We start from the raw sequence: 24,132 nt of genomic DNA, 5'->3' as shown, positions 1-24,132 counted from the left end.
ATTTCCATTAGCCTGCCTAGTGGTGATCTTATTTTACTCACACGTTGACAAGTAGACTTTAGGCCCCACGTCTTTGACCTTGGACCCCACTTACTCCATTTTCTCGTGACTACTGGTCAAATATATCAGACCCAAGATCCACATGTCAGCGTGTGAGTAGAACAAGATCACCACCATCCATGCTTAGGAGGCCTAGAGGACTACCCAAAATTCTCTGCTCTACTTGGATAAAATATGAGCTTACTATCAAGCATGTCCTAGTACTACTTGTACTAGGATTGTACTTGGAAACAGTCTCGGATGATTTCTTAAGCAGCAATCTAAGCATGTAGCTGAAATCTACATACCAACCAGAGATATAAAAGAGAGTTCAGTAGAAATCTCTTAAACTGGACCCACTTCAATGGTTTGCTCTTGGGCGCTGAACATTGTGCAAGCAGGTGGTTCAATGAGAGTGACATATAATACCTACAAATGAACCCAAGTCTTTGGACCTTATGGAGTTTCATATAAATCCTTCATGATCAAGCAAATCTAAGCACAGAAAGTCATGGGGGAATAATACCCCATCTGCCTGTTTCTATTTTCTATGTTTCAATCTCAAATTTGTTGGAAAACCAAGCAATCTAACCTTAACCACAAAACCAAACAAGTCAAAGCGCTCAACATCAACAAAACCAAAAACCATCTCCGCCAGTAAACCAGGCTCTACCAACCAAAATGCTTGAGGCAAGGAACTGCTGACCAAAGTGAAACCCTAACATGCTGGTACAAGTTCATAACCTTTAAGTACAACTTCTAGCTGTCTGTTGACACAAATTATTCCTCCTTTTCAAGCCTTTTAATGAATGTTTTTCAGGAAATGTTAAAAAATACGGCTCTTCAATTTCAGAATCTGAAATTAGGAGGATTATATTAGCTAGCTTCTATACCAAGCAATCCATCCTCCCACATCTTCACAAGCAACTCGTTAACTAACTCAGCTCAATCCTTTTCATCATCATGCTCTGCCGTCGAATAATTTCTTGGTGATTTCATCTTCCTTCTGCCTCAACTATACTTCTCTTTTCATCTTCATCCTACCACTAGTTGGTTGGTCCTGTATGCTTGAAAAGTTGGAAGTGTTGTCATTCATCCACCTTAACCTCCTTAATTCAGTCATATTCATTTCTCCCTATGTTGTTTCGTAACTAAATATTTTGTCATAAAGCATAACATGGATAATAACTTTCAAAAGAACTTCCCCCTTAAATGCAACAGGTATTTTACGAACATCTTTTGTAGAATGATGCATATACCAGATGGGGCATTGGAAAAGCAAAGTGACCAGCAAGTCACTTTTGTTCAGTTACCATGTTAGGCAAAGGAGAAACTGATTACTGAGAAATCAGAAAAAATAATTACGATGATAAATCTTCCATGCATGACATCAAATATATTTCACACTATAATTATTTCATGTCATACTATCTTGACAATCACTCTCCACTGCAGTTGTGTTGCATGAATTTTTAGTTTAATTCCATGACATCTAATACAAATTCAAATATCATCATCTTTATTCCTATATAAAAGAGCTAAAGTGCTTTCCTCCAATCATTAGGCATCTTTCTAGGTCTCAATCTCTTGTCAAATAAAGAAGGCTAGGATTCTAGTCTGGGATCACCCTGCACTTCCACACCTCAATTAGAATTCCATCAGCTCACACAGCCGTGCATATTGTTGCTTTCTGTTTTTAATAATTCCCTAATTTAAGATGCCATAACTATACTGAAAGATCAGTAACTCCTGCCCTCATTAGAGTAGCTTCATTTACCTTTAAATCAGTTTTATGGTTTTCTTTAAAACTATTTTTCAAAATAACACTACCATTTTACAATTATTTCACCCTCCGCCCTCTAGTTGAGCTAACAAAGTTTCTTACTTTTTTTACAAAAAAAAAAAAACACCCTAATCCGCCTATAAGAAGTTTAACATGATCCAATTAACCTTCCTTTATTTTGCCCTCACTGGTCTTACTCCCCAAACTTCGTGCATAATTTATGAAAAAAGACATCAAAAGCCCTTAGTTTAGGTTCACTAGTTGCTTTCTTATATAATTTTTTAGTCAAGTTAATTTTGACCTTTCACAACAATATTCATTCCCACCTAAGAGGTCAATTATTCTTTTGAAAAGGTTGATCCATAGAGTGTCATATACTCAATTTCATCAGTCTAGTTTCCCAATTCAGTGCCACTAGGAGCATAAAATCGTTTAATTTCAGAACTAGAATCCAAAGTTCATCAGCCTGCACTTTGCCATCGGAAATTTCTAGCTTGCAAAAACAAGAAGGGAGACCCAAATTAATTACAGAATATGAGCTTATAATTTGGCAAGAGGCATGGAACGAGAAGAATTGGAAATAGGAAATCAACAAATTGCGTTCCCAACTTGCACAAGCAACAAGAAATAGCTACATTAATTTTATAATATTATCTTAAAATTTGGCAACAAAACAGAAAGGAAACAAGAATAACACGAAAGAGCCTCAAGAACTAATAGATATTGTCATTTATTCAGTCTGATTTTAAAATTAAAGATTTGGGCAACCCTAGCAAGTATCTGACAAGACATCATCTTTATGACTTGAAAGCAAGGAAGAAGCGGCACAGAGGAAAAACAGAAAAAGACTTGCTAAAGACATCAAAATAATTGCCCTTCTGAAAAATGTGATACTAAGGGGACATTAGGTTCACAGCATCTTTTAACACTGCCAGAAATGTCCCATTCCCATGTTTGTTTGGGACTGGAATCTGATGAGGCGCAGAAGCAGGTAATCTCACAATTCCTAGAAAATGAAGGACTCCCACTATTACAAAACAGGGGTATTCCTATTCCACGTTCCACCATGGGTAAGTTTCACGGGAATAATCCCATGGGAATCCTATTTTGGGGACTAAATTGCCCCCACTATTTTTTAGCCGGTTGGACATTGGTGGCCTGATAATATAGTACTACTATTACACATTATTATTAAATTTAAAATTATAACTTATTACAATTTAAAAATATAAATCAATAAAAAAATGGAAGTAAAAATCTTCTTGTCACAATAATATAATAGTGGTTTGAATTTTGAGACCATATTGCTCCCCCTCCCCTCCCCCCACCCAAAAAAAAAAAAAAAACCAATTATTTCAGTTAATTGGATTGTAAGTGTTGAATTTTTTTATTTATGATGGCCAAGTTTTTTAGGACATGGTTTTAATTTTGAACATATTTCTTACTAATTTTTTATGCTGAAAATATGATTACTCTTTTGCATATTGTTCATATAGGTCAAGGTATAATGGTCATCTTTTTTAAATGCTTGTCAGGATTCCCACATTGCACAAAACAATAGATGGGCATCCTGCGTACATTTCGGAAATCTTGCAATGCAAAGCAAATAAAAATATTTCCATAAAGCAGGCAATCTCATTCCTGGGAATGAGATTCCCAATTGCCTGGGAATAGTTTTTCACTCAGTGAACTAGGCGCCCCCTTAAAACATATCAACAAACTCAGCAGTTAAAAGGGAATTAATCCAATATCAAAGAGAATTTCCGTCTAAACATGACAAAAGACTATTAGTAAGCTACTGCAAGTTGTCACAATCAGGAAGCATTCCCCTTAACACAGAATGTGAAAAATGGAGGTCATGCGCATTATTTAGAAATTTAAGGAGCAAAACTCATTGTCAATATGGTAACTAGTTAACAATAAATATCTGCTAATTAGTGAAACACTAAATCTACAAAACTGGGAGGATTGTATCCTTTACACTCAAAAGTATATTTTTCAGTATTCCTGTATCACATTTAATGCGGCTTAGGAACATACCCATCAACAGCAAAGTTTCTAGTGGCAGCAGGAAGGGCTACACGAATTCCATCAAGTTCAGGTTTTGCAATCACTTGACAACCCAGACGTGATCTGCAAATCCCAAACAGAGTATTAAATCTAGGTTCAACATAAAGCACAAACATGCTGCAGGTTTCAGATAAGGATACCCACGTTTCTGTAAGCCCAAAAGCCAGATCCAGCATGTCATTCTCTTCATCAGTTGGGTCTTCTAACTTATTGTAGTACTCCATGTCCTGCCAAGACATTCTAAAGTTGCTTATTCCCTAACTGAATATTGTCTATCTTCATGAAAATGCACCAAAAAATGAAAAAGAAAAGACATTTATTTAACAATATGAGTAGTTAATAACTTACCATTACAATCACATGGCATGTGGAACAAGCAAGTGAGCCTTCACATGCACCTAAAATACATTAAAAAATCATTTTATGTTCTTTGTAGTAACAAATTCATATTTAAGTCAAGAACCTAAAGACTAATTCATGAGTAAAAACTCATCATTTACTTTGTGCAGCATGTACACTTTTCAGCCAAGTGCAACGGCAACAGAACAGAAGGAAGAAAAACTCTCTTACAGGTAGTTCTATAGAGGAAGTATGCATTCAGTAAGCCAATAATGACGTGCAACATTAAAAGAATGGAAAACGTGGACAGTTAACTATGCTACAGTTTTCATCATGCACCCCAAGAACAGCAGCGTCTGAAATGGTCAAACTTTAGCATATGGATTTCAACAATGTAAATTATCCAAAGATTAATAACTTCTGTGGTGATATGAAAATAATATATTTGCAGAAAAGAGAGAGGGAAAAAAAAAGGCCATGGAAAATGTATCCAAAAATTCAACTAATACATTAGCATACTTGCCTTCAAGTTCAATGTCATTTTCATGAGCTGCCTCTAGCATAGACATTCCAATGGGAACCTTAATGTGCTTTTCCTCTCCATCCTTGTCAACAAATGTCACGGATATTCTGCACAATTAAGCATCTGAATCATAAGACGCATCAGGATAATCCAAGTGTAATCTGAAGGATGGAAACAGGCTTCACAAAGGATGATGGTCATGGTTATAACTTATAAGCAACGTAACTGACAATGGAAAAAATGACTCAATTTAAAAAAAAAAATGATAATGAAAGATAAAATTTTAAAGTCAAAAAGCAAAAAGAAACATTCATATCAATCATAATATGATAAAAATGTAGAACATAGTTCAAAATGAGTGAAAAGGTCAGTACTGTAATTCTTGCATTTGTCAACAATAGGAATATGAATATCAGTAATTTAAATGAATCAACATATACAAAATTTAGTTTAAAAAACAAAATTCGGCCTACATTTTTTACATTTTGAAATAGAATTTTAAAACGTAAAATACAAAAGGAAAATCTATCATAGCATTATGGTAATGGATCCAAGGACCGTGAATCAAATTGATATCTTGGATCAACAAATTTAGACGAGATTACAATTTTTAAAATTTTCTATAAATTTAAAATTCATAAAAAAAAAAAAAAAAAAAAAAAAAAAAGGAAATTTAAAAGCAAGACAAAATGAGCATTAATCACAATGAATAACACTTGAAGCCCCACACCACCCCCCACCCCAAAAGAAAAAAAACAAGAAAAAATAAAGTAAAATAAAATATGACAAACCAAGCAAGTTTGACCATCAAAAAGAAACAGCACTCTGATTTTCCTCAATCAAATCCATCTTTTTGATATTCAAGTCAGCACTAGGGAGCTTATTTCAGTAACAAAAATGGGGCAATTTATACACGAAATTCAATATTGCCAAGTTGGCACATGAGTTGCCTCAGTGATATCGAGACAATTCACTTCCTATTCTGTGCATAATTTATTCTTGAATTTTTCAAATAAACAAAGCAGGTGAAGTCTTTGAAACAACAATCGGTATCTTCATTAGTTTATTTGTTCATGACTTGTTGTTCATTCCTAACACAACAAGAAGAGATTTATAGACACTGGAGAACTTAGAGGTTTAAGCTGAAGGTCACAAATTTTGTGCTACTTGAATATTGGGAGCAAAGCTCATTTCAATATAAATTATCCAAAAAAAATAAACTATGACGATGATGCATGTTATTCTTGCAAGAAAATCGTTTGTAAGCCACTAAATAGGAATATTATCCCTGAACGGTTGAAAGCATAAAATGGATGGCCAGAAATAACATCTTCCAAGAAAATTCTTTGTTTACAGGTCAGTTAGAAAATATTTTACTAGAAGCATAGAGACTAGTGCAATACTAGTGAATGCTATTTTCATGCAACTGCGCATGGGAACTCATATGAACTTACGTTTCTTTCTGTTCATTTCCTTCCTCACAGGAGCTGTCAGCAGCTGTTGTACAAAAATAACGATGCTTCTGTGATATGGCAAATTGAGAAACCCTTGTTTCTGGGTGCAGTTCAAACTGTTCCAAAGAACAAGGGAAAGACAGTAAATTTTTAAATAATTAGAAGAAGAAGAAACTGGGTAAATAGACACAAACACCACACAGAAAGATGCACTCCCTCCCCAAAGCACACACAGCGGCAAGTAAAAAAAGGTAATAATATAGTTCAAGAATAGATCAAACCGCCCATGTCATCATGAAAACCACACTTAAGTTCTAGCAATCATTGATTAAATGCAACTTTCTTTATCAGTCACGTAATATGATTTAACACTGCAGAATATAATTGTCCATGACAATTTCCATATCCTGCTTACAATGCCCAATAAATTCACAAAATTCCTGAGGCAATATCAACTTCCTTAATAAACTTTTAATTAAAAAGTATTTATTCTTGAACTTTTCCAAATTATCCAGAAATGCTGACCAGATATTGTCACTATTTTGATTTCATATTTTTTCATATTATTTTTGTAGAATTGCAAAATTATTATAAAAATTTCATGATAGTTGTCATACATTAAAGGCTCACATATAAGCCTATATCTACAACCACAGGCGTAAGTATTATGAAAGCCCCAAGGCACTATGAAATAGAGCAACGTAAATCATGTAACTATAAACATAATAATAAAATATATTATAAGACATTCTTAGAGGAATGAAGACTACCTATCATCTAAACCCTGTATCTATAATTAAGGTTCACATAATATTCTATATCCTCAAGAAAATGGAACAATCTTGACCATACTGCTTCCACTGGAAACAGAGGAATGTATTAAATCGTTCCATCACTAAAAATGCTTTCTTTTTTGTATTACTTTTTGTCCTAAAAAAATGCAGAAGATTGCAGGTTTCTCTATTTCAAACTCCAACACCTAATGTTGGAACTTCTGCAACAGCAAGCACTACAGCAGAAAAATACTAACCACCCAGATTTCCAGAGCAGATAACTGAATAATATTTGATTAACTGTAAAATAATATTATTCAAAACACTTTGATGCATGATCATAAAGAAGCTTCTGATTATTTCCATGAAAGATGAAGCATATGGAGAATATTACCATAAAATTACATAATAATGTAAGATAACAAAATTCCTACCAGAGGTGGCAAAAAATGACCATGAGGCCTTTGACATCCTCTTCTATTCAAAAATGAAGATTTACCTGCCAAAATACAAGTAGTTCAAATAATAGGGAAAAGGCATGAGTCAACATCTGAAAAAAGGTAAAATGTAAACAAATCAGAAATAAATTATGTTGAAAATATATAAGTGAGTACAAATTCCTTATTACAAAGGTCCTGCAGTTATTCATGTAACAGGAAAGGCTAACACCTTCAAATATATAAAAATTATTCTGACAAGGCAAGAGAAGAAGCATGGCATGAAATATACAAAGAAATTTCCAATGATACCGGATGACCAAAAAAATTTTTTTTAATAAACGAATTGTATCAAAAGAGAGAAGAACGTACATTAAAAAAATAAAAAGAGAAAAGAAAATAAAATACGAAAAAACAAGGAGAAACCCAATTTTCACCAAATACACCAAATGATTTATTCCAAACAGCCAACATGAAAAACAATGAAGAAATATATGTGTGCAACTCTCCATTTCTCAAACAAAGGGGCACAAACATCAGGTGACAAGGCCTTATTAGGTATTCTTTTCTAAATCAAATCATTGGTATTAATTCTTTCAAGTATCCCACTCCAAATAAAAGCTTTTAGTTTTGAGGGAGCTTTAGCTTTCCAAATCAAAGGACATAAAGCAAAAGGACCCACAGTAGTCACTAGTCAAGTAGGAGAAAAAAGATTTACAAGACAAACCTTTTATCCACAAATGAACATGAATAGATTCGAGCAACATGGTCAAAAGAGCCACTCATTAATATCGCTCTCAATAAGATTTCTCCCAAATGTACACAACTCTCTCCATTCCTCAAACAAAGGACACAAATGTCAGGTGGCAAGGCCTAATTAGGTCTTCTTTTCTCAAGCAAATCATTGGTATTAATTCTTTCAAGTATCCCACTCCAAATAAAAGCTTTTATTTTTAAGGCAGCTTTAGCTTTCCAAATCAGAGGATATAAAGCAAAAGGACTGCAGTAGAGTCACTAGTCAAGTAGGAAAAAATATTTACAAGAGAATTCTCCAAAAGGATCTAAACTCCAAACCCTTCTATCACTCCACAATGAACATGAACAGATTCGAGCAACATGGTCGACAGCTTTCTCAAAATCTAATTTCAACACAAGACCCCTTGTATCTTCAAACAGCATCTTCAAACACCTCATTAGTTGGCAGCATCTAGGATATGTCTATCACCAATAAAAGCACTCTTGCTAAAAAAATATACTACCATCCAAAACTGTAGCCAATCTCTTAGATAACACCTTAGTCAATATCTTACAGACACTAGTTACTAAGCTAATTGGACTACAATTCTTGACCTTAACCACACAATATTTTTTGGGCAACTAGGTAATAAAAGTAGAATTCATACTCTTCCCTACCACACCATTTTCAAAGAATTCAAGCAAAACTTTGAGAAGGTCTCCCAACTATCTTGAATGAAAGCTTTCTTTTAGAATGAGATTCTCAAGCATTGGGTGGTGGTAAGATACCACAATTGCTCCTAACAACCCAACATGCATCACCCTGTGACTTCCAATTAAGAATCAATTAACAAGGGCTTCTAGGATACGCCATTCTCTCCTTCATCCTCGTGCATTTTTTTTTTCCAATGGCATGACATTTGTCCAATCCCAAAGCTGTGAACTAGAAATTTCATTCAATTTGAGACCAATAAATTTTCATTAATTATGAAACCTCATAAATAATAAAACATCTAGATTACTAAAAATTAGCAATATGAAGTCAACATACTTGTTAAGTACAAATCCATTTAAAAAAAGGGGGGGGGACGGGGAGGGGGGGGGCCTTTGCTGCATGTTCATATTATTCCACGATTTCCAATATACACAATAGATCATTAAAATTTTAAGAATTTAGAATATAGAATGCAGCCATTAAAATTCTAATGCCAATAAAGCAGCTTCTGTTTACAATCACATCAATCATATCTCACAAACTAACTGAAGGAGATGAATGCAAAGTGTTTCAATCTTTTTCCAACTATGCACCCAATGCAAAAAGTTTCACTTCATTATAAATATTCAAAGAAGATGACAAAGAGATGGTAAATCGCAAAAGATGAATGAAGAAGCAAGATAGAAACTGTTTGAGGAGAATTTTTTATTTTTTGGATAGGAAAAAGACATCCATTAAAGGGTATCAAGGTGGTGCCAACTCAAAACATACAGTATCATGTACAAGACAAGAAATCCAAAATCTACAACACTGTATTTGTCAAAAGGTTGTTGTTGAACACTTAAACGCACAAAAAGTGTCTTGAACGGTTGAACCACCTATCTTTGAGAATAAGATGTTTCAGGTCCTTCAAGTGTCCTTCAACTTCTCTCTCCACACTGCCCAACAAATTGAGTGATAAAAATTAAAGGCTTTTTTTCTCCGTATGCAACAGCTGCAACTATACAAGTACTAATACCAAATCAAGCCCAAAGTTCTTCCACAAACCAACCAAGCTGCTGCCCAAGATAAATTAACAAGTGAGAGCCAAATCCCACAAGTTCCTTCTCCAGGAACAGTGTAATAAGATGTAGCTCACTGATTCAGCCGCATTTTCCACAAATAAAAAAAGGGTAAAAAACTGCTACCCAGGAATTTTTTTCTTTTTTGAAGGTTGTCAATAGTCAACACCAATTTCCTAGTACCTTCACAATCCCACGCAAAAAAAAAAAAAAATGGAGAAGAAGAAGATGCATTGCCTTCCAGATAGCTTTCCAAGGAAAGTTGGTCCCCAAAATTGCACAATTTTCTTTTGCAAGATTAATAAGATTTAACCTTAAAACAGCCGCTGCTACTCAACTTCCACTTCAGTCTGCCTTGGCCTTCCTTTTCAATCCACACTCCATGAATCTTATCAAAGAGGTTAGCGAAGGTTTCCAACTTCCAGTCCTACACATTCCTCCCCAGAAGAAAATGTTCTAGGCCATATCCCCAACAGTGGAGGAAAAATAAGAGCTAATTAAGGCTTCCTGTCACAGACCAGAAGAGGTCTGTGAACTGATTTTTCAGAGGGACATCCCATGGTTATGCTAAAAGGAAAGGAAGCTACTGCCATTCCTCACCTAAAAGAGAATCAAAGCAAAGAACGCCTTCCACCTTTTTCATATCCATTTCCAAACCCACACTCCATAGGACTCAGTTCTTTCCTTAGAGATCCACCCATAGTGTTCAGTCAAATTTAGCACCAATAACCTTCCTCCACAAACGACCATTTTCTGTCGTGAATCACCAAATCAATTTTCCAAAGAGTATCTTTTTAAACAGGTGAAGGGACTTAATGCCCAAGCCCCCAATTTAAATTTGTTGATTGACAACTGACAACCTCCCATTTGACTAAATGAATTTGAAATCTTGAAATCCTCATACATTCTACCCCAAGAGAATCTCTTTCAAATGTCTGCAAGTCTTGTGGCAACCAAAAAAACAGATTGAAAGGAGGGACTGAAGTAAACAGGGGGGTTAGAAAGAGTGCTCTTCATAAGAGTGAGTCTTCTAACTTTTCAAATGCGATATCTTTTCCAGCCAACCACTTCTCAAATCTCACCACAATGGCATCCCAAATACTCCTCTTTGGATCTATACCCAGGAGGGAGACTAAATCACTGAAATGGTGCACAGGAAAGACCCAAGCTTGCAGCTTAAAATCCCAGCTAGAAGATGCTCTTCAGCTCCACTCCATCTCTAAGTGGGGTGAGCTTGCTTTTCAACAAATTGACCTTCTGCCTAATGAGTCAATGACAGCTACTAAACAGAGAACAAATGCAAGGTTAATAACTTGATCAACTTCTTCCCCTCAAAAAATAATTGTCATCTGCAAAAGGTGAGTGTGAAACTCTAATTTCTCAGCCAATTCTATCCACACTAAGATCTTTAAAAAGTCCCTCTTCAGTAGTTTTACAAAGCATAGAAACTAAGAACTTTAATTACCAAAATTAATACACGGGGATAAGGGATTCCTTTGTCAAAGGCCTAACTGGAAGGGCATCCATTAATAAGAATGGAGAAAGCTGAGATAGAGAGAATATCTAATCCACTTTTGCCACTATCATCATATCTCATTTTTCCAACATATAGGTGAATCCCAACAACCATGGTCAAAAGCCTTCTCCATGCCAAGATTGCAAACAACTTCTCTTCCTCCCTCGTTTGAGCAGAGTATCAAAATCTCTAAGGCAATCAGTGTTGCATTATAATTTATCTTCCTTCCCCAAACACATTTTGGTATGGTAAGATGAATTTTCCAACTGCCTTTTTAACATGAGCATACATCCTTGGAGATTAACATGTAAACACTTCCCACAAGAGTACAAGACTGATAGGTTAAAAATCATTTAAATTTGTAACCCCTTTTTTTCGGAATTAAGGCAATAAAGGTGGAATGCAAGGTTTCTATGAAACTATTATTCTCATGGAAACCTTCAGAGAGGTTCATTACGTTTGTTTAACCACATTAAACCAGCTTGGAAGAAAGACGAGATAAAGGCATCCCACCCCAAAGCTTTGTCTCCATTGCAATCTTTTAAATTGAAAAACATTGAAAACAAGTTTTCAGTTTCAATAATAGCACCAAATAGCTTGACAGTTTTCTGTTTTCATTTTTGGTTCTCGTTTCTATAATTTTTCATAGTGATGCCCCAAAAGATATGAAAAGATTTATCAAAAAAAAAAGAATAAAAAAATATCAAATCAATAAAGCTCACCAATCTTAGTCAAAATTTAGAGCCTTGAAAGAAACAAGAAGTAGAAAAAGCCCAATCAAAATCATAGAATCCCATTCTCTCCCAAAGCATCGTGAAGTCAAAACCTTTTCATTGAAAATGCATACATTTCTTTCCACCCAAACCCCTCTACAAAACAGCAAACAAAGCACAATTTCATAATCTATTAGTATCCTTATTCCCAAGGTCCTAAATTTTTATTTCGATTAAAATTTTAAGGCTACCAAAGTACAAAATTTTGATTAAATTTTTTAAGCTGATGCTAATTTCAATTTCTATTTTTGAAAAAGATGGAAAATGCAGTAAATCATAGAATTCTTTGATGATAGTTCAGAAACTATAAAATAAACATAATAATGCAAGATTTAGAAATAAATATTATAAATAAAATGCATTAAGGACAGGTTTGTGGTGTCTAATGTGCAATGATTGTAATATAATAATGATACTACACATATTAGTTAATATAAATTAAATTTATAACTCAATTAGAAAAAATTTGTCATACAAACACAGATACTTTAGCCATAGATGGTCAAATAAAATGTTGTCGCTAATATCAAAGCATGGTTTTAAATCGCGGTTGCAGGTAGTGTAACTTAATGGTAACCGATGTAACAGGAAGCAAGAGTAGTGGATGTTACATAATGGGAAGCGGGTGTAACAGCCATGAATTTTTTTGAAGCACGCACAACCTTGTGCATATTAACGTACTTGCATGTTTTATGCTTTTAGCCCTTCTTAGAAAGAGTTTTAGGTTATTTTGGATCCTTTAGTTCGAGTAACTAAGTTATTTGGTAAGGGCAACAAGTTTACATTTGTTTAAAACCACCATTGATAGAAAAATTACGTGTGTGTATTTAGACTTCTCATTGTTCTTATCTGTGATCAATTCTTATGTGTGCTAAATTAATTAATAGAACAAAATACATTACACTCCATTAATCTATTAGACACATGAGACATACAAATAATACAAATATAAAATAGCTAGAAAAGAAAGAAGGTTGAAGTTGAAAAATATTAAACATAAATATCATATTACTAATATTATAAAAATAAATATTTTCCAAACAAGTTAGTATTTTTCAAATTGTTAATTAATGCATTATTGTGAGTAGTTGAAAAATAGTAAATTTTGTATCATTGTCATCCTCATTATAATCTTTTTCCCCTCTCGCGACATGGTATATTAAGAATGATTTATGAAAGAAATGGAAAAAGTGAGAAGAAAAAGTAAAAAATACAATAAATTTTTTGGTGTAACAGTCCTGTAGCAATTACGTAACAACTATAGCGGCCTTTACATAACGGTTGCAATCTGTAACGGCTACTACGGCCGTGATTTTTCTTCCCACCGATTTCGCAATGTGTAACAGTATCGGTAACCCAAAAAACCGTTATGTAACGGCGTTATGTAATGGTCGCGACCGTTATTTAAAACCATATATCAAAGTTTTACTTTTCACATTATTTCAAAAGACTAAGAGCTATTGGCATCCTTCTTGTTCAATAAGAAAAGAAGAAAAATTCATAGAGAAATTTCAATTTGGGTTTTGAATCACTAACTTAAATTTCAGGGAAATTCCATTTGAAGTTAAATTTCAACAAATTATGCTAAAAGTCTAGGAAAATCTTGGAAATTTTGACAAAAATTTTGTGAAATGGAAATTGACAACCATTTTGATTTCAAAGGTGAAACCCCAAATCTTAAATTTCGACTTCAATTAAAATTTTGAGGTTACAAAAGTATGACAATTCCAATGGAAATTGATAATTTATATGGAAATTTTGAATTTGATATAATTTCAATTTCAATTTAAAAGTGGTGGAAATTAGTAGTAAAGCATGGAATTCTTTTATGAAGCATAAAGTGCAATAAATGTAATATAATAATCATATGAAGCATATTCAATAAGCATGGTGTATGTTGTTTGCAGATGATACTGTATTAATTGACGAAACTAGGGGCGGAGTAGAGGCTGAATTAGAATTGTGGAGAGAAGCTTTGGAATCTAGAGGCTTTAGGATAAGTAGAAATAAAACAAAATATATGAAATGTAATTTTAGTAATGATATGAGGAATATTGGAGACAAAGTTAAACTTGATGATGAAGAAATAAATAGCACTTGTAGATTTCGATACCTTGGATCTATTATGCAAGCTGAAGGAGAAATTGAAGATGATGTAATGCATAGAGTTAAAGCAGATTGGTTAAAATGGAGAAGTGCTTCAAGTGTGCTATGTGATTGTAGAATACCCTTAAAATTGAAAGGAGAGTTTTATAGGAAAGCTATAAGACTAGCTATGTTATATGGATCGGAATATTGGGCGACGAAGAAACATAATATCCAAAAAGTAAAAGTTGTCAAGATCAGAATGCTTAGATGGATGAGTGATATAACATTGAAAGATAAATTACGAAATGAACAAATTCGTGGTAAGTTAGGTGTAACTCTTATAGAAGATAAGATAAGAGAGGGACAACTCAGATGGTATGGACACTTGCAACGTAGGCCTTATAGTACACCTGTGAGGAAGAGTGATTTAGATACTGTGGGGGGCAATAGAAGGGGTAGGGGTAGACCTAAAATAACTTGGGAGGAGATAGTAAGGATTTAATATCCTTGAATCTATCAAAAGAAATGGTCCATGATCGCATAAATTGGCGAAAAAGGATTCATATATCCAAACCCACTTAGTAGGACTAAGGCTTGGTTTAGTTATTATTGTTGTATTATTTTATCATATAAATACATATAATTTAGACATAAATGGAGATTTAAAATGTTGTAGCAAATATCTAAGTTTAAATTTTCATTCAATCAAATGTATGAAATACAACATTCATATTCTTCATGCGATAGTTTCTATTTTAAAAGAAAAGCTTAATTAAGAAAGAAATTTCAATTTGGGTTTTTAATCTCAAGGAAATTTTATTTTATATTTAAAATCTCAACAAATTTCACTGAAATTTTGAGCTTTCAATAAATTTTGGACAACTCGTGGAAATTTTGATGGAAATTTCATCAGGCAAAAATTCCCTACCATCTCAATTTTGAAGGCGGTGGAAAGTGGAAATTTTGAAAATTCCACGGAAATTTATGGTCATGCTCCTACCAAAACCTTTAAAAGAAGTTAGCAAAAAACCCTCTATCAAGTCTTGGCAAACATTAAGGTTACGTTTAGTGGGCGGAAGGTCTATTCTTAGGAATAGATTAGTTTTATTAGGTTAGTTACAATTAGTTATATAAGAAAAAATGTTGTTACTATAAAGCAAATAATAATGTGAAACATTTTATGAGTCCATAGACAAGGAATAACTATTCCCAAATTTCATAATGGGAATGTCTATTCATTTCCTAGTACATGTTCAATGAAATAATTAGGAATATAAAAGGAATAACTATTCCCTTGATTCCTAAGATTTAAACTATATTCCATCTTATTCCAATGAATAGTTATTCCACTGAACTAAATGATCTATAAGCAACTTAACAAAGCAAAAGAAAAAAAATGTGGGATGCAAAAATAGGTCAAAATGACTTTCAGCACTATCAATACACCTGGTACAAATATCCATAATAAAGCTTTATAGGCCTCCTACCCTAGAGCGGAGTGTTGGTGTAGGTGTAAAGTCTATTAAGGACTGCTAACCTGATAAACTTCTTAATATTTAAGGGAACTTTTAGGGCCCAAATTGTTGTTGAAAACAGTTTTCATTTTCCATTTTAGCTTAACAAAAAATTACAAAAAAAATAGTAAATTTTTTTTTTTTTTTTACAACATTTGTATGAAATAAATGAACAACAATAAACAATTTTGGCTGTATTTTCTTGTGGAAATAGTTGTATTTTTATTCTCAATCATCCAAATAATTACAAAAATATCTTGTTTCTATTTTTCCAAATGTATATAGAAAAATTGGAAAACAACTTTTCATTATTTTTCCATATTTCTAACATTTACTTTGTATATGGGAGCATGGAATTTGGATCTTGGACTTTAATTTGTGTTGATTATGTATAGAGTTTCTTATAAATCCATATAAATCCAAATCCCAAAATCCATGATTCCAAATATTAACAAATATAAATTTTGGAAAAAAGGAAAATAAGTTATCTTTTTGCGATTGTTTTGAAATATAGAAATAAAAAACGAAAAATTTCGCACATTTAAACAAATTATTTATTTTCTACCCTTTAAAAATGAATCTTGAAAAATTAAAAAATTAACTAAAATTTTTATAGTCCTTTTATGAAAACTAAAAAATGAAAAACAGGAAATGATTTCCACAACTAAACGGGCCTATAGCTTTTCCAAGTTCAGTTGTGAAGAGGAAAAAACCCGAATGATAAAATCAGATGATCAAAAACAATTTTCTTGAAAAATCCCTAAGCCATCCAAAATTCACAGCCAAAAATCTCTTCCACTAAAAGGGGAAAAGGCATCCTGCAAAGAAAACAACTCCTCCACCTCCCGATCAAGAAGAAATATGAGCATTAAAGACCAAGATTTTTATTTCCAAGACATCCCCATCTGAATGACTTTGAATAGTTCACTTCTAGACATAAATAAACTATCTCTATCTTCATTGGACAGCCTGGAAACCACCTCCTTTTTGTTAAGGTCACTAATGTACATGCGAACATCAACAAAAACTTTTATATTCCATATTTTCAGCTCTTCCTCTATTTTAATTCAGTCCCCTCCCACCAATTCTTTATCTGATCTCTAAAATTTTCAATTTTAAGTGACTTGTTCTCAAAGCAAGGTTCAATATCAATTTTATTCCCTAGCAGAAGATCTCCAAGGCCACAGAGAAGCTGGTCAAAACCTTAGGTTCAAAATGAGGGTCATATGTGGAGAGGGAACTGGATACACTGTTTTATCAATGAGCTTTCCCCAGGTTTCGATGCACTCAATTAGCACACATTCAGTTGGGGCTTACAATAACTCAATCCTGCACTCAATGCAGCATAAAATAAGTGGTTTTGGCTTCTTGTCATGGCACCAGCAGCAATGTGAAACAGTCTTCTCATAAAATCAAAAAACACGTTCAGCAGGCAGAACTGGGTGGTGCAGAGAAGGTGCATGAAAACATTCACCCATTTTCACAAGCGGGAGAAAACTGCTGATCTCAAATATCAGCATTCCTATTGTCTCATTGAAGCCCAAAATTTCAATAGTTTTAGTGAAATGTGGGTGAGCACTAATTTCCTCTTATTTCTATTTGCCCTGAGGCAGAGAAAAATATAGACCAATCACTGTTCTTCAATTTCCTAAACCATGGAGACAGCCCCTTTTCATTCCAAAAATTATGCCACAATCAAACATCTCTTGAACATCCAGAAAGATTAAGGTCCTGTGACTCCTTCCGTACTCAGACACATGAGCAAGTCTTCCTTCTCAGCCTCAAGGAAAGTCTTTCTTCTCCACACCACAAATCTAGAGTCATTCCTTCCCATGTATTTGAGGGAGAGAGAGAGAGAGTTGCTTCAAAGCAACATTTTAGTTTGCTTCAACAATAGGCTTGACTTACTGTATCTTGGTAGTAGAGAGCTTTATGAAAATTCTAGGTGTTATAGCTTCATACAGAAGCTATGGCACAGGTACTTCATAGTGAGAACAGATTTCCCATAACAAAAATGGTATAACAATGAATGCAAATGTATCAACTGTACCTCTTGAGAGACATTTCAACATATGAACTCCAGCTCTTGAAAGTTTATAAATGAACATGATCTTTGCAACTTGCTATAAACCTGATTCAACAAACAGAGATATAAATACTAATATTAGAAGGGAGTCCAAGAACTGAGATTTAAAACCTTATTGAACCAAGTCCAAATTCTTTCCATGCTCTCAATTTTATCAGCTACTAAAAAGGTAGAATGTGTAAAATTTAAATCCATGGCTCTACAAACATTCCAAGCATTAAGACAACACCAACATTAAGTTTCATACTTTCATACAACCGTCAAAAAACTAAAATTTAAGAATGGCATTTTAAAACTCAAAAGAACAAAGAAAATAAAGTGGTGATGAACTAAAGGGAGATTTTCTGTGCAGTGGTGCCCCAAAAAAGGAATTCGAAGATGAAAAAGGATATTAAAGCAACAAACAATCCCCTATGTGACATGAGTAAAAGTTCTCAAGGAGAAAGGCTGGATCCCTTTAACAAATCTATAGATTTTCCATAATAGGAGGGCTTCCTACCAACTTGTGTTAACCGTATGTTCAAAAAACCTTCTCACTTACCCAACCCATCCAGTCCACCCTTGCTAGTACCAACCCACACAGTTGATGTTAAGAATTCATGGAAGCTTTTGTTTTTATGAAAACTATCTCTTTGATTCTATTTAGGGTCCTGTGTTCTTAACCCGAGGATAACTAAACCAACCCAACCCATAGTAGTCAAAAGCGCGCTTAGGCGCGAGGTGCAGTGGGGCGACAAGGCTAGCGCCTCATCAAGGTTGAGGCAAGGGGACCTTCAAGAGGCGCAGGCAGGCACACTGAGGCTCCAGGTGCAGTGAGTTGCGCCTCAGATATCTGACCTTTTAACTTCATTTTTTTTAACCTTTTAAGAAAGAAAACGTAACAACCAGCCCTAGCCCTAGACCTAGCCACAAGCTTCAACTCAAACCAGCAGGTCTAGGCTTAGTCTTCGAGCCTTTGAACCAACACAAAACCAACAGTCCAGGTTTTGTCTTCACGTCTTCAAGCCTTCACTAGCAAAAGAGCCATCACAAGAGCCCTTCGTCTTCCAAGTTCGAGCCTTCAAACCAGCACAATTTTCGTCCTCAAGCCTTCGAACCAGCATGAAACACCTTCATCTTCAATCCGTCGATTCTTCAAGCCTTCGGAAGAACCCTTTGTCTTTGAGGTTCAAGCCTTCGAACCAGCATAACCTTCGTCTTTGAGTCTTCACAAGAGCCTTTTGTCTTCGAGGTTCAAGTCTTCGAACCAGCATGACATTCGTCTTCGAGTCTTCGAACCTTCTGCTAGAAAGAGAGCCTTCGCTAGAGCCTTTGAACAAGCGAGAGGCTTCGAGCCATTGAGTCGCCATCGCCAGTCTTCGTGATTCGCCAGGCTGCTTCAAACTAGTAAGTCTTCTTCTTCTTCTTCTTCTTCTTCTTCTTCATCTTCTTCTTTAGTATTTTTCTATTGTTGTTGCCTTCTTCTTTTTCGACTCTGCTTCTTCTTTTCAATTCCTATCCTACTCTTGGCAAGTTATAGATTAACTTGCATTAAGCCACTATGTTGATGCTTTCGGGCCTTCGGCCTAGCAATTTTGTTTCCTTTCTAATTTGAAGCTTGAACTCTTGCATGTGTAATTACTTATGTTGAACTATATTTGTTTCACTTGGAACTTGGTACTAGTTACCATAATTTCTATGTGTTTAAGTTTTGGTATTGAATATTTGGCATTTTAAATTATGATATTACTATTGATGTGTTTTCATATATTAATTACCCATCAAATAGCAAATGTGCACAAATTTAATAATTTTGTGCCTCACCTTTGTGAGGCGAGTGCCTTCGCCTCGCGCCTCAGCTCCAAGTACCCTTTCAGCCTTAATGCGCCTTGCACCTTTGACTACTATGACCCAACCAAACATGAAAACATCAATGTTTTTTTACTCATCGGCCCAAAAATAAAAAATAAAACAGAACCTAGGTTGTTGTTATTCATTTCATTTCGCCAACTCCCACAAGTCATCCTATCATCTCAAGCACCATAGCCCCCACCTAGGCATAAACCATTAACAAACCACAAGTTATGGTTCACCTACAAACCATTCCAAGTGATTAACCAAATTTCAGTTAACTCATTTTTTGGTTAATATCCAATAACTAAAAATCTCTACATTTCAAAAAGATATAAAAATATATTTTTCAAAAAAAAACTAACAAACCCCATATATTCGTCTTTTTTTTCAAGTGGATATTTAAGGGATTGTTTGATATCACTGTCAAAAATTAGAGAAACGAAAACCAAAACCAAAAAAAGAAACTAAAAACTAGAAACCAATAACCTATTTTGTTAACATTTATATAATTAATACAAATTAAAAACTTAATAAAAAATGCTCATTTTCATCAACAAATAATATTATAAAATATGATTAAAATAATAAAATTATAAATAATACTCATTAAAATATTACTATAATAATAATAATTTTTTTAACATTATTTTACTTAATTGTTCTACTTTCAAAATTTTCTTTACAATAAAAGTTTTATTAGACAGTACAACTAAAAAATAGTAAAATTATTTTGTAATTGGCTTGATTATTATTTTTTGAAATTTATATATATTTTTATTTTTATTATATTTAAATTCATATGATCATTTAATTTTGATTTTAATTTAAAAGTGTATAAAAGGAATAATTTAATCTAAAAAAATAGTTCTAAATATTAAAAAATTTGGCAACAAGTAGTCAAAACAACTAAAAATCATAAAATTTGGTTTTCAGTTTTTTGACAAATAACAAAAAACCAACAACAGAAATAGAAAACTAACAATATAAACAAACACATTTTTATAATATGTTTCTTCATTGTGGAGAAATAGAAATAAAAAACAGAAAACAACAATAATACCAAACAGGCCCTAAGGATCCCTCTTGTTTCTAACATAACCCATGTTGGCTTAGCGTTCAAACTTGATTTTGTTGCTACACTTGTCATGGAAGGTTATTTTAAAGGTTTGAGAATCACACTAAAAGGAAGGCTTCACTGAATATGCTAACATAGAAGAATTGTCTTGTGCATATTTTGAGTGAGACGCGAACCCTTCAATGCATAAATTCTGAAATCAAGGAAGTCTCTTGATTAATAGGGAACCCATTTCTCAGCTCTAAAGTTAAAAGCCAAACTCAACAGGGGATTCAGAGTTTTCTTAACAGTAGTAAACAATTTGGTCACTGTTAGTTTCCCAAGCATGGACAGAAATCCCTAAAAGATTAGAAAGATTGAACAAGCATTGAACTAAAGGGGGGAACAATGATTTTTGCCTATGATTTTTGACTTAGATCCAAATTTTATAATAATAATAAAAATAAATCAACCACAAAAAGATCAATCAGGGCTGAGAGAGAGAGATTACCTAAGGGCCAAGATTCCAAAGTTGCGGGAGAAGCCTGGATAGTGCCAAGGTGGTGCGAGTGTGCAAATGCCTGGGAAGCACGAGGCGGCGGCGGCGGCGGCCTGATCCTGCGGCGTGCAAGCTGCAATTCCTGGTAACGTTTACCAGTCGGCATTGTAGGAGGGGCTGTGACAACAGGGTATCACTAAAGCGATTAGAGGGATTAAGCGCGGGGGGCTGAGGGCTATTGTGTGGCCGATGGCTATGCCTAGAAAAATGGGTTCAAACCTGACTGGTCACCCGTGACCCGCTTGGTTAAAACAGGTCCGAGTTTAAGAAAGTTAACTCGTTTATAAACGGGTCATCCCATGACTCCCCCGTTTATAAACGGGTCGATTCAGATTTGGGTCGAGGACCAATTTATTTGATTTATGTTCAATAAAATTATAAAACAAATAAACAATGACCCAAACCCCTAAAAGCCCAAAGGTCCCAAACCCATATGAGAAAACCCTAAATCTTATTCCTCTTGCCGCAGCTAGGGGTGTGCAATCGGTCGGTTCGGCCAATTAACCGAATTATTTTGATTACCTCCACCCCATAACCGAACCGACCAAATTGATCTATTTAACCGAAAAATACGAGACCGAACAAATAAAATTAATTATGAGTAACTCTCCCTTAAAACAACTAAGTAATTCTCAAAAAAAAAATTCATCCTACATCCTTTTATCTTCTTTCTATCCCTTATTTTATGCTTTTGTACTCGAAGAGAATTTTGCATCCACTAATGAAGACAACTCATCAGAAAAATTCTCAACACCAAAAATCTTTTCCAGGATACGAAAACAAGGGTTATTGGTAAGAGCGGGGAAGAACTGAACAAGAAGAGAACAGGGCACTGGACTTTGGGTACAACAAAAGTAAGAAAACACAAATACACAAAAATTAAAAGGAACAAAACTCAAATTCAATGAACATTCAAACAATTATAAACAAATAACACAAAGAAGCCCATTTTAAAGAGGAAGACTGATCAACATGAATATAACAATTTGGAGGAAATATTCTCTCATACATTTAATCAAACACATTGTGCTCATCGTAGGATATTGTAAAATTTCAATAAACATCAAACTGCAAAGACTTTTGGGTTTTGAACACAACGGAAAGATGAAAAACCTGAAGGACGGAAGGTCCGAAGGAGTACTGCGAGTCTGCGAGAGTGCGAGCTGCGAAGTTGGGAAGGTGGAAGCCGAAGTCCGAAGGAGAAGACTGGCTCTGCCGATCTGGCACAGGAGGTTCGAACTCGCCGTCGCCGACTGTGTGCGAACTGCGAAGCGGGAAGGGAACTGAGAAGGGAAGGTGAAGCTGAAGGGAACTGGGACCGGGAGTCAGGGAGTGCCAGCTGCCGGCGAAGTTGCGACTTGCGAACTGCGAACTTGGGAAGGGAAGAGCCGAAGAGGGAAGAGGGTAGAGGAAGAGGGAAGACGCAAATGGGAAATTGGGATTTAGGAATGGCTGAATCCGAATAGACCCCCAGCGGCCAACCTAGCATAAAAATTAAAATCATAGATAATATAATGTAATAATTTATATTTAATTATTAATTAATTAAAAAATTGAATAATTTGGTCAACAGAAATACAAATTATTTAAAACCGAATCGGAAACGGAATACCCAAAATTACCATATTCTAAAACCGAGCTAAACCGAACTATAAATTACTCGATCCAAACCAACCGAATTCGGTCCGGTTATGCTCGCCCCCGCGGCTGCCTCCTCCAGTCCTCTTACTCGGCTGCTCCATGACACCATGGCATGTGCACATTGAAGACGACACTGGCGGAGGCGGCGAAGACGGAAGGCACCACGCAGAGACCCAAGAGGAAGAGCCCCCTCATATCCATCCCACCCAGCAGCCGGCGGCTCTGATTGTGACTCTTTGCTGCTTGTTCTGATTTGATTCCGGTGTTCCTTGATTTTGGGTTTGAGAAATTTGAAAATGGAAGGGATGAAAATCTAGGTTTGCCAAAGGGGTACATCAAGATTCAAAAATGCGTTTGAGGTTTGCCGTTTAGTGGGGAAGAGGATGAGGGTGCCATCTCCGGGCTCATACCGATAGGTGAGAGCGTAACGCAGGAGGGCGGGAGGGGTTGTCCTGCTCCTTACTCTTCTTCTCCTCCTCCTCTTTCAGGCTTCAACCGAGAGATGAGAAATGAGAGATGAGAGATGTGTTTAATTTTTTACCTTAAAAATCTGCTCCTTCTTCCTCTTTTTCTCCTCCCCTCCTCCTCCTCCAACCGAGAGCTGGAAGCTGAGAGCTGACTGTTGAGAGATGTGAGATGTGTTTGATAATTTAATTTTTTGTTTTAAAAATTTAAAATAAGTAAATGAGTAACCTGTGACCCACCCGCACGTTAGGGTTTATACGGTTGTGATCCATTTATCCTCGACTCGACTCGACTCGACTTGTTTTCAATCCACCCAAACTTAGCACGTGAACCCGTTTTGCCACCCCTACCGATGGACGACCTTTTGTTGAGTTTTTTCTATTTTTAATTTTAATTTATTTAAAAATATTCAAAAAAAGTTCGGATGGAACTTTATTTCCCCATTTGATGGGTTCTAAAAATCGCTCCATCATCCAGTGACTTTTAATCTAGGAAGGCAAAACGACTTTCAATCCCTCCACATTCACCCTCACCAGGTCCATCCACTCCCCCACCCCCACCTTACCAAAATACCTCACCCCGGCCAATACGTCATCTCCGTATTATTTATCAAAACTCCAACCTCCACTCCTTCAATCGCCTCCTCTATCCTCCGGCCTCCCGCTAAGATGTCT

At 35.0% G+C, this 24,132-nt stretch overlaps 1 protein-coding gene across 4 annotated transcripts; it reads right to left on the bottom strand.

The window, feature by feature from the left end:
* Nucleotides 1-487: 487 nt before the first annotated feature.
* Nucleotides 488-23,643, bottom strand: LOC131158142 (uncharacterized). 4 transcript variants are annotated; one of them, XM_058112785.1, is made up of 10 exons: nucleotides 22,975-23,518; nucleotides 22,466-22,834; nucleotides 17,871-17,951; nucleotides 7,416-7,480; nucleotides 6,209-6,324; nucleotides 4,755-4,861; nucleotides 4,241-4,290; nucleotides 4,037-4,119; nucleotides 3,863-3,955; nucleotides 488-1,099 (listed from the first exon to the last, which is right to left on the bottom strand). In XM_058112785.1, the coding sequence occupies exons 3-10, from the start codon at nucleotides 17,926-17,928 to the stop codon at nucleotides 1,075-1,077; spliced, it is 597 nt and encodes a 198-aa protein (XP_057968768.1). In that variant the 5' UTR covers nucleotides 17,929-17,951; nucleotides 22,466-22,834; nucleotides 22,975-23,518; the 3' UTR covers nucleotides 488-1,074. The 4 variants fall into 4 exon arrangements, with proteins under 4 accessions (XP_057968768.1, XP_057968771.1, XP_057968769.1 ...); XM_058112788.1 differs by lacking the exons at nucleotides 488-1,099; nucleotides 22,975-23,518 and adding an exon at nucleotides 23,535-23,643 and having other exon boundaries at nucleotides 3,669-3,955; XM_058112786.1 differs by lacking the exon at nucleotides 488-1,099 and having other exon boundaries at nucleotides 3,669-3,955.
* Nucleotides 23,644-24,132: the final 489 nt, after the last annotated feature.

The sequence above is a fragment of the Malania oleifera genome, chromosome 6 (genome assembly GCF_029873635.1).
Source record: "Malania oleifera isolate guangnan ecotype guangnan chromosome 6, ASM2987363v1, whole genome shotgun sequence".
NCBI lineage: Eukaryota > Viridiplantae > Streptophyta > Magnoliopsida > Santalales > Ximeniaceae > Malania > Malania oleifera.
Note: the sequence above shows the minus strand (reverse complement) of the source record. Positions and strands in the feature narration are given on the sequence as shown.

What these genes read in the sequence shown, in the direction of transcription:
- LOC131158142 (XM_058112785.1), bottom strand. Translation starts at nt 17,928, where the DNA reads ATGTTCATTTATAAACTTTCAAGAGCTGGAGTTCATATGTTGAAATGT. An exon ending in GTCATTTTTTGCCACCTCTG is followed by an intron (nt 6,325 to 7,415) that starts GTAGGAATTTTG and finishes TCTTTGGAACAG; the next exon opens with TTTGAACTGCACCCAGAAAC. An exon ending in CATGCCATGTGATTGTAATG is followed by an intron (nt 4,120 to 4,240) that starts GTAAGTTATTAA and finishes ATGTCTTGGCAG; the next exon opens with GACATGGAGTACTACAATAA.